The sequence below is a fragment of the Salmo salar genome, chromosome 15, assembly GCF_965601325.2.
Source record: "Salmo salar chromosome 15, fSalSal1, whole genome shotgun sequence".
Taxonomy (NCBI): Eukaryota; Metazoa; Chordata; class Actinopteri; order Salmoniformes; family Salmonidae; genus Salmo; species Salmo salar.
Genome location: NC_138305.1, coordinates 48,822,501 through 48,836,999, shown reverse-complemented (window position 1 = coordinate 48,836,999; position 14,499 = coordinate 48,822,501). Strand labels below are relative to the sequence as shown.

Below are 14,499 nucleotides of genomic sequence, written 5' to 3'. Positions count from 1 at the left end.
AGCGGAGCAGTCTCACTATGGCACAACCCCAAACATATCAAAATATGAGTGTGTATCATTTAGGTGCATAATGTGTGTTAGACTGTTTTGTAAGACTCAGATACAGTGTGTGTTCTTACCCCATTCTCATTGTGCTTTTCCCCACCGCTTCCACTTCTACGGTTGGCCTGCTCTTGAGATTGCTGGCTCCCTGCAGGGGGAAAGCACAAACACTGAGTACACTCTAGACCACGTGTCAAACTAATCATTCAATCTGGCCCCAAAAAACGAATTTAACCACCGCCAGTGGTATCATTTATTTTTAGTTGTAAAAAATACAAATTCATGTAGATCTCAAGACATGGAAATGAGTAAAAACAAACAAACTGTAGAATTGATAATGGACCTACATGTCCAGTCTCTTCACTCTCTACAGCTTGCTAACAGTCATTGAAACGAAAGCTAGACAGTCAGGAAGCCTAAAATTCTAAAAGTGATGTATAGAGAACTATTTTATTTATTATTTTTAAGGCGAGGAAATTATCAATATAAGTGCGGACCTCAGTGAAGAACAAATGCAGCCCGCGGGGAAAATAAGTTTGACACCCCTGCACTAGACAGTATATGCGCAAACACACCCACACACACGGGTAAGATGGGTTTTGGGTGTGCGGCGAGGTCTCAATGCAACTGTCATTGTATGTGTTTTTACAAATTTCCATTGCTGCTAGTCTGACTGGTTTTGTCAAACAGGAACCCCTCCTAGGGACACAACTCTTAATTTGCGAGTAAATACTAATAAACAGAGAACCCTCTTCTGCTGAAATGGGTTTTATTAAGTATGCAGATGATAAATAATAAGTGTGAGTGAGTAAGTAAGAGCTGGCATGTGATGGACACTTCTCTGTGTGTGTGTGTGTGTGTGTGTGTGTGGGGATCTGTGTCTTTGTGTTCCCGCCCAGTGGAGGGTTGACTCTCTCCACTGAAGACACCATCATATTCCACCTCACTGAGCCCAGGCCGAGAAAGAGTGATGAGAGAAGACAAGGGAGTACACAGGGGTAAAAGTAACAAAAAAAATCCTGTGACTGAAACTTAAGTCGATCTCCGATCGATTGTCTGGGGCCAAGTTAATCTCCCCTTTCACGTGAGAAAGTCATGACCATCATACTTTTAGGGAAAGAGGATCATCTTGTATTAAACTGCGAGTTTAACCAATTCCAGTCCCCTTGATTAGGGGGTCTGGGTCCACCCTGGGAGAATTTTTATTTCGAAGGACTGAGAAGCTAATTTATGGTGACTTAAAAAATAAATAAAAGACACTATAACCCAAAATGAATTTTAAAAATGCTGACACCATCTAAAATATAATTTCCACCTCCAGAAATGAGCCAAATAACATATTGGTAAAACTTATGGTACAATTATTTCTGCATATTGGACCATGCTTATAGCCTGGTCTACATCCCTCAAACTCAACTCTGGAGCTCAAAATCAGTTCAACTGCGTTTTTCATCATTCCCCTCTAATCAGGGACTGATTTAGACCTGGGACACCAGGTGGGTGAAATTAATTACCAGGTAGAAAAGAAACCCAATGAGGTCCGGACCCTGCTGGTTAAGACTTGAATACCCATGGTCTATATTATCAGGATGCTATTAGCAACAAACAAAAAACAATAACAAATAAATATAAAAAGACCAAACTGCTTTCAAAAGTGTTTTCCGAGTTTGTATTAAGATTTATTGTGCATTGACTGCTTGTCAGAATACATTTCCCTCACTATGGCTCTCGCAACTTGAAAGCGCCTGGAGAGGAATATTTCTCTCGCATAGAGCACACAACCAGCCGACTAGGTAAATAGGTAAACTATTCTACTATAGGGTTGTTTTATTAACATTATATGGCAAAAATAGTCGTTTTAGCACGGAAAGTTGCATCCTGAGTGATACTTTGCTTGAAGGCTACAAACAACTATTTGAGTTGAGCACCGCGGTGGTGTGCATTATAGACTATTTAACTCACTTCATCTGAACATCGAAGTGTCAGCAACAATCATTACTGTCAGTTCAGTGCACACTGCATAACAGAAAAAATGTCATATTTGAGAATACATTTATTTTGGAATATATTGCGTAGAATAGACATGCTTCTGTATTAGGTCATGTCATCTCCAAACCACCCACACACACACACACACACACACACACACACACACACAGACTTCTATTACGAATCTACAGAGATCTCAAAAACAACATCTCCAGAATCTATGTGATGGAAATCCGTCGCAGTGAATGAGAACTTTAACCCCTAAGTACAGTAGAAAGTAAGGGGAAGAGGGAGGGACAGGACATAGGAAAAAAAGAGACGATTGAGGGGCTCAATTCAATTAATTCCCAGATTCCGCGCATCCTTCTCAGCAAAGACCCTGCCCACGGACATTCTTCTCCAATACATTTTAAGAAGTGAGGAGAGAAGATGCAAAGAAACGATGAAAGGTTAATTAAGGGTAGAGGAGAGAGGTAACATGCTTGCATTGGTGTTCCAACGCAATTCCTATTAACACTCATGGCATTTCAATGCGTGGCAGTTGAAGCATAACGGCAATAAAACATGCTCAGGGGCAGAAAGCCCCCTTTCCAGTGGCAAAATTACAGTGGGCCTATTATTTATCATTTGTGACCAGCGTAGATGTATACAGTTACAATGCCTGCAGAAAGTGTTCATACTCCTTGACTTATTCAAAGCGTTGTTCTATTACAGCCTGAATTCAAAATACAGAAATATCACATTTATAAAAGTTCACACACCCGAGTCAATATTTTGTAGAAGCACCTTTGGCAATTACAGCTGTCAGTTTTTCTGGGTAAGTCTCGAAGAACTTACCCAGAAAAAACTGCCCATTATTTTATCCTGAAAACTTCCCAGTCCTTAACGGTTACAAGCATACCCCTAACATGATGCAGCCACAGCTATGCTTGAAAATCTGTAGAGTGGTACTTAGTAATGTGTGTTGTATTGAATTTGCCCTAAACACTTTGCATTCAGGACAAAAGTGAATTGCTTTGCCACATTTTTTGCAGTGTTACTTTAGTGCCTTGTTGCAAACAGGATGCATATTTTTATTCTGTACAGGCTTCCTTCTTTTCACTGTGAATAAGGTTACTATTGTGGAGTAACTACAATGTTGTTGATCAATCCTCAGTTTTCTTCTATCACAACTATTAAACTCTAACTGTTTTGAAGTCACCATCACCGACGCCTGTATCTTTGTAGTGACTGGGTGTATTGATACACCATCCAAATTAGTAATTAATAATTCACCATGCTCAAAAGGATATTCAATGTCTGTTTTTTTTTTTTACCCATCTACCAATAGCTGCCCTTCTTTGTGAGGCATCGGAAAACCTCCCTGGTCTTTCTGGCTGAATCTGAGTTTTAAATTCAGTGATGGAGGGACCAAACAGATAATTGTATGTGTGGGGTACAGAGATGTGGTGGTCATTCAAAGATCATGTTAAACACTACTATTGCACACAGAGTCCATGCAACTTATTATGTGACTTGTTAAGCACATTTATACTCCACTAACTTATTTAGTCTATTTAGGGCTTGAATACTTATTGACTCTCAAGGCATTTCAGCTTTTCATTTATTTATTTTTGTAAAAATGTCCACTGACATTATTGGGTATTGTGAATAGGCTACTGACACAATCTCAATTTAATCCATTTTAAATTCAGGCAGTAACACAACATTTAGAAGAAGTCCAAGGGTGTGAATACCTTCTGAAGGCACTGTGTGCGCTTGCCTTTGTTTGCCTGTGTGTGCGCGCGTTTGCCTGTGAGTTACAGACAGCAAAGGGGTTACTATTACACCCACCTTGATCACTGCTTTCGGTGGGTGAGTCCTCATGCCGGAGAAAGAACTTGACCTCTTGTTTTCGGGGTCCCCACTTCTGCAGGTGCTCATACATCATGTGCTCAAAGGGGATTGCTCGTTCTAGGGGTATGGGGGGGACAGAGAGAATTGCTTATTTCAGCCATCATTGATTTATTTCATTCCTATACGTTTGCTTGTATGCAATGTATGTGGTAGCACTTTCCATGGCAATAAAGCCTTCTGAATTTGAGAGAGAATTTAAAAACAGGAAAAGGCAGAAGCAGGTGGCTCATAGCTGTCTGAATGACTAGTCTATAATCTGCTTATCCAGCGTCTCAGAGTAGGAGTGCTGATATCGGATCAGGTCCCCCCGTCCATGTAATATTTATTGTGATCTAAAAGGCAAAAGTTACCCTAAATCAGCATTCCTACTCTGAGATGCTTGACACATACTAGCCCAGGGACTGTGAGGGACAGCGAGAAGGAAAGGAACAAAGAGAGAAAGAGAGCGATTCAGAGAGAGAGAGGCAGGGGGGATCTTAGCCCACCCCATAACATTCTGTACCATGACAGCGATGGCACTATAACCAGTAGAAAGCAGAGTTCTCCTGGTTGAGCAGAGTGACTGTACCAAAGCAGGAGCTTTAAAAGCACTTAAGTGAGCTCCTCCGCTTGAGGCAGACTCATGCCGACTGCTGGCCCCATTCGTTCCCATTACAGCTGAGCCAGACGCCTCACACAGGCAGAAAGGAAGAAGGGCAGCGTGGCCGCTCCCCCCTCCCCTCCAAAAACTTGAGCTCTGATGAAGACTAGATAGTTCCGGCTGTGCTTTTCATCAGTCTTTGGCTGCGTCCCAAATGGCAAAAGCAGTGTAGTATATAGGGGACAGGGTGCCATTTGGGATGCAGACTGTCTCTTCAGACATTAAATGCAGACAGCGGACACACCCCGCTGTCAGAGTGTGCGCGCACACACACACACACACACACACACACACACACACACACACACACACACACACATCATGATTGCTTCTCTCACCAGAGTTCTAGCTGACACACCAGTGTCATCAGTGTTTTGCTGAGAGGGACCACTCCTTGAGATAAACATGACATCCAGCCAGCGTGTTTATTAGCCCTGTTACGTAACCCCATTTGGCTAGCTCCTGACAATACAACTCCTCTGTGTGTGTGTAAGCTGTTCTCCTTTGGGGAGAGATCTGTGGCAAATCAGTATTTTTGTATGCGATTACACAGTACAGTGGAGGTTACGGACAGTTTTATGGCACACACCTTAAAAAAATACGTTTTCAAAACCATGTGGAATTTGATTATTTGTCAAACATTCATTTTTAGATCATTTTCAAAAATAAATGTTCTTTTCACATATCTAATAATATTATGTATGCTTTATATTACTGTTTGGATGCCCATTTGTGGTGTCTACTTATTTAGTGAGGCCGCTATAGGTCAAGTGCACAGTACCTTCAAGCTTTGCATTAATGGGCTTGCAATCAACTAGAATTTAATTTGTTTCCATAATTCAGGCATTTTGTCTAACTACAAGTAAAATGAACTGGCCATTACTCCTGCAATTGGCATAGGCCACATACAATTGACAATTCCCTCAAAAATTGAGTTGTCCCTATAGTGCACATCTGACTACTCAAAGATCCACTTGTCTCCAGCGGTAGTTTCACGGTTGTTTCTCACACGAGAACTAGTTATTACCGTAGTATGACTGGTATGTACGGCTCTGAAAAGCTGTCCGACGCAGAAGACCACACTTTCGCTGTTTGTGTATATAGAGAAGTGTTTCCTTTCACAAAGCTTATTACAAATTGGAGCTGACTGTGTGCTACATACTTATTCATGCTCAAGTCTGAATGCAGCCTAAGCAGAGAAAGCATGTATCCCAAACAACTCCCTATTCCCTATTTAGTCCACGACCAGAGCTCTTTGGGCCTTAGTAAAAGCAGTGCACTATATAGGGAAGAGAGCCATTTGGGATGCACACAGAGCATTGTTAGGGTCTCAAAGCACACAACTCCTTCACAATTTGTGTGATAATGAGAGTTGTCAACATGCAGTTCAGGTAAAGTGGTTGATCAAAAAGTCTCCATTTCAACACTGACCTAGTCTAGTTCGAAGTGCACTTCAAGTCCTGAAGAGCCAACATATGAGCAGGCTGTTACTCAAGCCAGTATCTGACTAAATAGCAAAAATTAAAATGAGCAGTGGAACTGGACTCTAGGTCAAGATTGAAGTATACCTGCACTAGAGGCTAGGGTAAGAAGGTGCTTGAGGAGGAGATTCGAGACGGCGTCAATCTCTTACCGTTGCCTCGCCACACTTCGGCAAGGTGGCAGCCGCTCTCGCCAGGCTCCTTGCAGAACTCGACCACGTCACGGCATGACGTCTCAGGGGTGATGGGCACCTCGGTCAGTGCCTGTTCCCCATCACTTAGGTACACTGTCAGGATCATCTGAGCGGGAGAGAGGGAGGGAGGGAGGCAGTTATATCCCCAGCTATTGGTTACGTTGAGTAAGCAGTAGTACATTTAAGTCACGGGACAGGTTTTGCTCCCACAACATCAAAAACAGATCTAGGGTCAAAATTTAGCATAAACATTTTGGCTAAACGTTAGCTACCCTTTGCCAATCCAAACTACACGTGCTTCATTTGCACAATGGTTTCAGTGCCTTCAGTTAGCTAGCAATGATAAATAGCTACCAAAAGCGATTGACGTGGATTTTCAGTGATGTTTTCAGCCATCTATCAGTAATAAGCTTTCTCGCTCTCTGCTTTGCGCATTGGACAATCAAGCCACGACCAACCATGTGCCCTGACTGTAGCTCGAGTTGCGTGTATCCTCAGCACACACTGCTGTGGAATGTGAGTGAAAAGGTTTGGTGGAGCTCTTTATGGTAAACGTCACAGAGGTTTGTGGAATACCACAGACTGACATCAGTTCCTCATAGGTGCATTGACATCTGATAACACTACCCCTACTGAATCAGCAGTGTACATGGGTTAACTCAATGGTCTGGTGATGATCATTATAACTTTCATCCATAGAGAAACAGAAAAACGGCTGCCAGAAAGCATTTATCTATGGCCCCAAACATATTTTTTTCCACATATTACCTGGACTATTCCTCCCACCCTTCTTTCCTTCTTATCGTAGCACTCACAGGTTTTAATGTGACATCAAGTGTTACCCATCAAAGACTGTCAGCGTTTGCCACAAGAGTCCCCCCAAAACTCTATGCACACACTTGATTCAGTCCAACGCTCAAAGCAGAGATGGAGAAAGCTAATTACTGATAGAACATAATTAATAACACATTGAAGATACCTCCACTTCTATCCTAACAGCATAGCCTGCATCAGTCACAATGGGCAGTCCTTCACACGGCTGATCTTGCCTCGGCAACAATGAACCAAAATCTCTATGAAATTAGAATGAGTGGCATTCCCTTCTGATTGCAGCTAACACTGTAGCACACATTACACCCAATCCCACACTGACCCCTAGCCCCACTGCAGTTTTGGGCAGTCAGACAAGATTTTATAAATTAAAGAAATATAGGTGAAAATTCCACACGGCCAATCTGGGGGAAACGTGGAGCCATTACCCTATTGATTATATCCATTCAATCCTTTCATATCGCCAAAGTCCATAGGGGGTCTTGCTATGGGTCGATTTGGGATAGAGCAATAGATTCCACCAAGAGAGCAGCAGGGGGTAAGAGAGAAATCATTGGCCTTCTTTTCCACAGAAGGGGGGTAGACAAACCCAAACATGATGCAAATGTAGAGCGCCAATCACACCAACCAAGACCAGTTTCCACAACGAGTGCCAACAGGCAATCCCATACCAATGAACTTATCTTTGTCCTGTGCTTTCTTATTTTCCAAATTAAACAAGAGAGGATAACATAATTTAAGTAAATGCATAATTCAGGGAAGCGGGCGCCAGGAAAGTGGTAGGCAGTGTTTGCCCTCTTTTGATGAGATTTAAAAAAAAAAAAATTATTAATAAAAAAATTACAAATTTAAAAAAATAAATAAATATATAAAATAAATACAAATAAAAAAAAAAATACTAAAAAACAACAAAAAAATAAATAAAAATAAATAAATTCGGGAAAACAGGGATGAACAAAGATTACCACTGCCAACACTGGACATGAGACAATTCAGAGCGCAGAGCATCAAAGCCCCTTGTCTCCCTGCAGAATCCCTCCATTAATAAGATCCACCTCAACATCAATATATCAGATGAAATCATAATCGCAATACCAAGCAATTCTTTTAAGTGCACTAAAACAAAGCCCATTGGACCATGACGGATAATGCAAGAAACAAATGATCTTGCCAAAACCTACCAGGGAAAAAAAAACTGGTAAAATGATTTGTTGGTATTGAATGCTCTTCCTAAAATGAATAGGCTCTGACTTATTATAGTATACTGCAACCAGTAGCCTACATTTCAGATGTGAAGATCTAAGTATGTGCATATGGCAATAAACAAGCTCTATGGCAAATGGTGGCAATGGCCAGCAGCACACTCAGGGTCAGCAGTCAACACAATGAAGAATTACCAACTATCCACTCAATCACATCATTCCAAGACAGGGGAGGCTCATCTACAAAGCAACATGCTCACACACAAATATTGTTTTGACAAAAAAAGGTTTAAAAAAATAAATAATTGTCCTGTCTGGCTCAGTTGGAAGAGTATGGTGCTTGAATCGCCAGGGTTGTGGGTTCGATTCCCGGGGACACCTACACATAAAATGTATGCACGCATTACTAAGTCGCTTTGGAAAAATGTGTCCGCTAAATGGCATATTATTATATTCAAAAATATGAAATTCACAAAGGTCAGCATTTCTGTCATGCCATGGGATTTTTATGCAAACATATGACCTTCCAAAAAATGCCGACACTTCTGCCAAAACACAGGAACCACGGAAGTGCTGGTTAGACCAATCAATGGCCTCTGCCCCAGCATTGACATGGGTCACCAATAACGTTGCTGCAAAACAAAGGTTAGATGGATGACAAAAAGAGTTCTCACTGGGAAATATAGAGAAAGCAACAAGCATATCGACAAGGACCTGGCACGGGCAGGCAAAACTGAAAACAGCAAAGGCTGTTGTAAAGATTTAGCCGAGACAATTTCACCTCATAAACGAACTACGCTGGCGTGAGACAATGAGAGTAAACCACCCTTGAATTGAAACTTGAGCAAGACAGATCTCACCTCAAGAGGAATACTAACCACCCTCCCATAGTTGCCGTTTCTGCCCGGGGCACTTCCCCCTTTAACTGCTGTCCTTCTCCTCCGGCCTTCCTTCTTCCCCGGCCGGTGGCGCTCCTTCACCCAGGTACGGTCCTTCGAGAGGCTGACCAGGCCGCGGAGCACTATGGTCACAAACTTCTTCATTATGCACCCCCCCCCCCCGCCGCGTCTTATCGCCCTGCCACTGAAGACTCCAAAACACACTCAAGTAAACAGTATGAATAATAAACGCTAGGCAAGCGTCAGGGTACGCAGTAGCGAAAGGAGCCCTGCGGAGGAGTCTTTGGAGGAGTAAGCCTTGCTTGTTGTGTGAGCACCAAGGGATGAGAAAGAGAGACAGAGAGAGAGCGAGAGAGGGAGGGGTGCATCCGCAAGCCCCCCTCCTGAGCAAGGCTCCCTGGGGCACACTGGTGAGTCTAGCACCGATGACACACTGCCAATGAGTGTGGGCGGGCCTTGCTGTGACTGACAGATAGAGGATCCAACCCTGGCATCGCTTCAAGACGGTGACGGCTCAAGTAAGTCCCTCTCTGGGATTGTTTCAACCACTGCTTCCAGCAAGCAATCCCCCGTCTCTGGAGAGCATAGATGTATCGCGATTTGCGAATGAATGGGCAGCGGAAGTGGAGAGAGAGGGAGAAAACAAGGGAGAGCGAGCGAGAAAGAGAGGGAGAGAGAGCGAGGGAGAGAGAGAAGGGAGGGAGGGAGATGCATGCCATGCCTGCTCCCCAGTTGAAGGATTCACATAGTCATCAATTCTGACCACTCTAATCACATTCATATCCATAGCGAGGAGTGTGGACGCCTCTAAACAACATGAGAAAAACAAAACAAAGAAAGATTTAGAAAGCCATTTATTGCTACAATGACAACACTGGATTTAACCAGTTAAGGTACTGTACTTTTCAACAGTTACAGCATAATCTAGGACAATGGTCACTTTAGTGTGCATGTGTAAATAGTAATCTATTTTTCAGAACGTGGAGCCAGGAGTATGTCAGCTCCAGGGTTGGAAACATTTCATTGTAAATAGGCCCGTCAATTCTGTGAGCGAGTTGGATATCTGATTAACGAACTTGAAATAAATCCTTATCGAGGATAGATTCCGTGAATTTGTATGGGGAATACATTCATTAGGCTATATAACAGACGTGCTTTTCAAATCGTGGCCTTGGGCCCATCTCAATTGACTGAAGCAAAAACTGTCAACATTACCACAATAGCCATTATCACTCGTATAGGGTAATGGTCATCATTATTTAGGAAAAACCCTTTCTACCACTAGGCTTATATGGTCAGGCTCCCAAACATTGTATTTTTCGATTAAACACTACCACAATATTTCAAGTGATATATAGCCCTTGAAATATCCAAGTGCAAACTTAAATAATAAATCACCAAGGAAGTTAGTTCTAGCTCCCAAATAAGCTCCCACTTTAATGAAAATACTTTCAAAAAAGGGTCATTTTCTTTTCGTCTGCCAACCAGCCAGGTTCTACATATGATGAATTGCTCCATAAAAAAGACACCTACTACTTACTGTATCACCATGCAATGTTAAACGTTAGTTGCATCATTCCTCATCCGTTTAGTGCTTATACAGTAAACCCCAATATTTAGTTGATAGAGATCGAGATATATATTTCTGGATTCAAGGTTAATTGGCATAAACCTGATGCTATGCCAGTCTCTACAATAAAATCCATCAGCCATGGTTGCACCTTTTAATTTCAAGTAGAAGCATTGGAGTATAAATGATCTGGGCATTCTATTGACAGAGTTAGATAAGATAATGGATATCAATATTCCAGTCCTACAAAAAATGGAAGTTGTTAAATATTAGTTTACGGGGAAATATGTATACAATTAAAATGATGCTTGTTCCTAAGTTTAACTACAGTTGATGTCGGAAGTTTACATACACTTTAGGTGTGAGTCATTAAAACTTGTTTTTCAACCACTCCACAAATTTCTTGTTAAACTATAGTTTTGACAAGTCGGTTAGGACATGTACTTTCTGCATGACACAAGTAATTTTTCCAACAATTGTTTAGACAGATTATTTCACTGTATCACAATTCCAGTGGGTCAGAAGTTTACATGCACTAAGTTGACTGTGCCTTTAAACAGCTTGGGAAATTCCAGAAAATGATGTCATGGCATTAGAAGCTTCTGATAGGCTAATTGACATCATTTGAGTCAATTGGAGGTGCCTCTTTGCTTGACATCATGGGAAAATCAAAAGAAATCAGCCAAGACCTCAAAAAGAATTGTTGACCTCCACAAGTCTGGTAATTCCTTGGGAGCAATTTCCAAACGCCTGAAGGTACCACATTCATCTGTAGAAACAATAGTTCGCAAGTATAAACACCATGGGACCACGCAGCCGTCATACCGCTCAGGAAGGAGACGCGTTCAGTCTCTTAGAGAAAAACGTACTTTTCTACGAAAAGTGCAAATCAATCCCAGAACATCCAAAGGACCTTGTGAAGATGCTGGAGGAAACGGGTACAAACGTATCTATATCCAGAGTAAAATGAATCCTATATCGACATAACCTGAAAGGCCGCTCAGCAAGGAAGAAGCCACTGCTCCAAAACCGCCATATAAAAGCCAGACTACGGTTTGCAACTGCACATGGGGACAAAGATTGTACTTTTTGGAGAAATGTCCCCTGATCTGATGAAACAAAAATAGAACTGTTTGGCTATAATGACCATTGTTGTTTTTGGAGGAAAAAGGGGGAGGCTTGCAAGCCGAAGAACACCATCCCAACCGTGAAGCACGGGGGTGGCAGCATCATGTTGTGGGGGTGCTTTGCTGCAGGAGGGACTGGTGCACTACACAAAATAGATGGCTCATGAGGAAGGAAAAGTATTTGGATATATTGAAGCAACATCTCAAGACATCAGTCAGGAAGTTAAAGCTTGGTCGCAAATGGGTTCCAAGTGGACAATGACCCCAAGCATACATCCAAAGTTGTGGCAAAATGGCTTATGGACCACAAAGTCAAGGTATTGGAGTGGTGGCAATCACAAAGCCCTGACCTCAATCCCATAGAAAATGTGTGGGCAGAACTGAAAAAGCATGTGCAAGCAAGGCCTACAAACCTTACTCCGTTACACTAGCTCTGTCAGGAGGAATGGGCCAAAATTCACCCAACTTATTGTGGGAAGCTTGTGGAAGGCTACCTGAAACGTTTGACCTAAGTTAAACATTTTAAAGGCAATGCTACCAAATACTAATTGAGTGTATGTAAACGTCTGACCCACTGAGAATGTGATGAAAGAAATAAAAGCTGAAATAAATCACTACTATTATTCTGACATTTCACATTCTTAAAATAAAGTGGTGATCCTAACTGACCTAAAACAGGGAATTTTTACAAGGATTAAATGTCAGGAATTGTGAAAAACTGAGTTTAAACGTATTTGGCTAAGGTGTATGGAAACTTCTGACTTCAACTGTATATTTCAATGATACTACCGACATACATTCCATACATTTTTAAGCAGTATAATAGTATTATTAAATATTTCATATGGGAGTGGAAAAGACCATGCATCATTATGCAGAAAATACATGCCCCTAAAGAAAGAGGGTTAGGAATCCCAGATGTAGAACTGTACGATGTGACTTTCGAGCAATCCAAAATGGCAAAGCACTGGAGGAGAGGTAGAAGAGAGATTGGTTACGTTGGAAACTAGGTTTGACTGCTCCCTTTGAACCTTTATATGTTTATCCACCCCCCCCCCCCCCAAAAAACGAGCCTATGATACAGATATTCAGGGTATCGTTCCAATTCTACACCATTCTAGGGCAGTGTGATCGTTAATACATAAAATAACCCAAGAGTCTCTCCATTGACAAAGATATGCTTCTGTAATTTTTTGTGTGGCTCAGTTGGTAGAGCATGGTGTTTGCAACGGCAGGGTTGTGGGTTCGATTCCCACGGGGGACCAGTACGGAGAATTTTTTTTTATGAAATGTATGCACTCACTACTGTAAGTTGCTCTGGATAAGAGCGTCTGCTAAAGGACTAAAATGTAAAATGTAAATGGGGAATAAGTAGAAACAGTGTGATAATGACATAAGGAGATATATGCAATTTAAAACTGTGTCAACACTAGGTCTTGCTATTATGTCAAAAGGCAACAATGTTTTGGAAGATTCCTTTTCACTACCATGCTCTGTACAAGCAGATACATGTTTGTATATTACAGATTTCAAATATTGGGCAGAATGTCAGAGAAGGGAAAAGGTATACAATTTCAAGTTTTTCAAATATTTTACTTCAATTTCCGTAGGATGGGTTTGTCACAAGATGTGTGTTAGCAATGTGAATGGGCAAAAGGAACCCTCCTTCATGCCCTGTGATAATGCCCAGTTGTGCCCCTTATGGGACAAAGCCTTGAAGTGCATGGAGTATGGCCTTGGATTCCATATACCTATGTCACCAAGACTAACTGTTGAGTGAAAAGTCAGAAATAAGAGGGATTAACCAGACATAACTTAAAATTAGTTTCAGGTATTGTGTCAGTGTTAAATATGTATGAAGTTTTCATTCAAATAGCTCTAAAATGGCCACAATTAAGTGGAAAGGATGAGAGAATAAAACACTATGTGGATGATATGCGGCATCAGACCTCTGTGGCTGCAGCTTCAATTCCACTGTTTGGGCCCGGATTTCACAAGCATTTTGTGGCGTGGCCACATGCCTACTGAGGATTTTTTTTTAATCATATAAGAATGTACATTTACATTGTGCATAATTAAATGTATTACTCATTTAAGAGCACACAATAAGGTTTCAAATGACATCAAGATTAAGTTTGCCCCACATATAGATCAACAGTTAGTGTTTCTATTCTAGTTTCATTAGGAATCACCCACCCATCACGCGGAAGTTAAAAAAATGTTAACTGCAACAAGTGTTCTGCTCATTTAGGATAGGCCCTATACTTCACTGTAAAAAGTAGACTCCGAGAGAAATCATTATTGACAGCGCCTTCGGAAATTATTCAAGCCCCTTGACTACTTTCCCACATTTTGCCTAGTGATTAGAGCGTTGGGCCAGTAGCCGAAAGGTTGCTGGATCGAATCCCCGAGTTGACAAGGTAAAAATCTGTCGTCTGTCCCTGAGCAAGGCAATTAACCCACTGTTCCCGGGCGCCAAAGACGTGGATGTCGATTAAGGCAGTCCCCCGCACCTCTTGGATTCAGAGGGGTTGGGTTAAATGAGGTACACATATTTCAGTTGACTGCATTCAGTTGTACAAAAGACTAGGTATCCCACTTTGCCAGTCCCTGCCACTGAAAAACATC

The 14,499-nt window shown here is 41.7% G+C and overlaps 1 protein-coding gene across 7 annotated transcripts in view; it reads right to left on the bottom strand.

The window, feature by feature from the left end:
- Positions 1-14,499, bottom strand: part of ppp1r13bb (protein phosphatase 1, regulatory subunit 13Bb) — a 95,490-nt gene that overhangs the window by 47,386 nt on the left and 33,605 nt on the right. For 5 of the 7 annotated variants that reach the window (XM_045695779.2, XM_045695780.2, XM_045695778.2 and 2 more), the window contains 3 exons: positions 6,201-6,348; positions 3,865-3,984; positions 120-190 (listed from right to left, as the gene is read on the bottom strand). In XM_045695779.2, the coding sequence (XP_045551735.1) occupies positions 120-190; positions 3,865-3,984; positions 6,201-6,348 (339 nt within the window). The remainder of the gene's footprint in view (positions 1-119; positions 191-3,864; positions 3,985-6,200; positions 6,349-14,499) is intronic. The other 2 variants (XM_045695783.2, XM_045695781.2) reach the window with 1 other exon arrangement.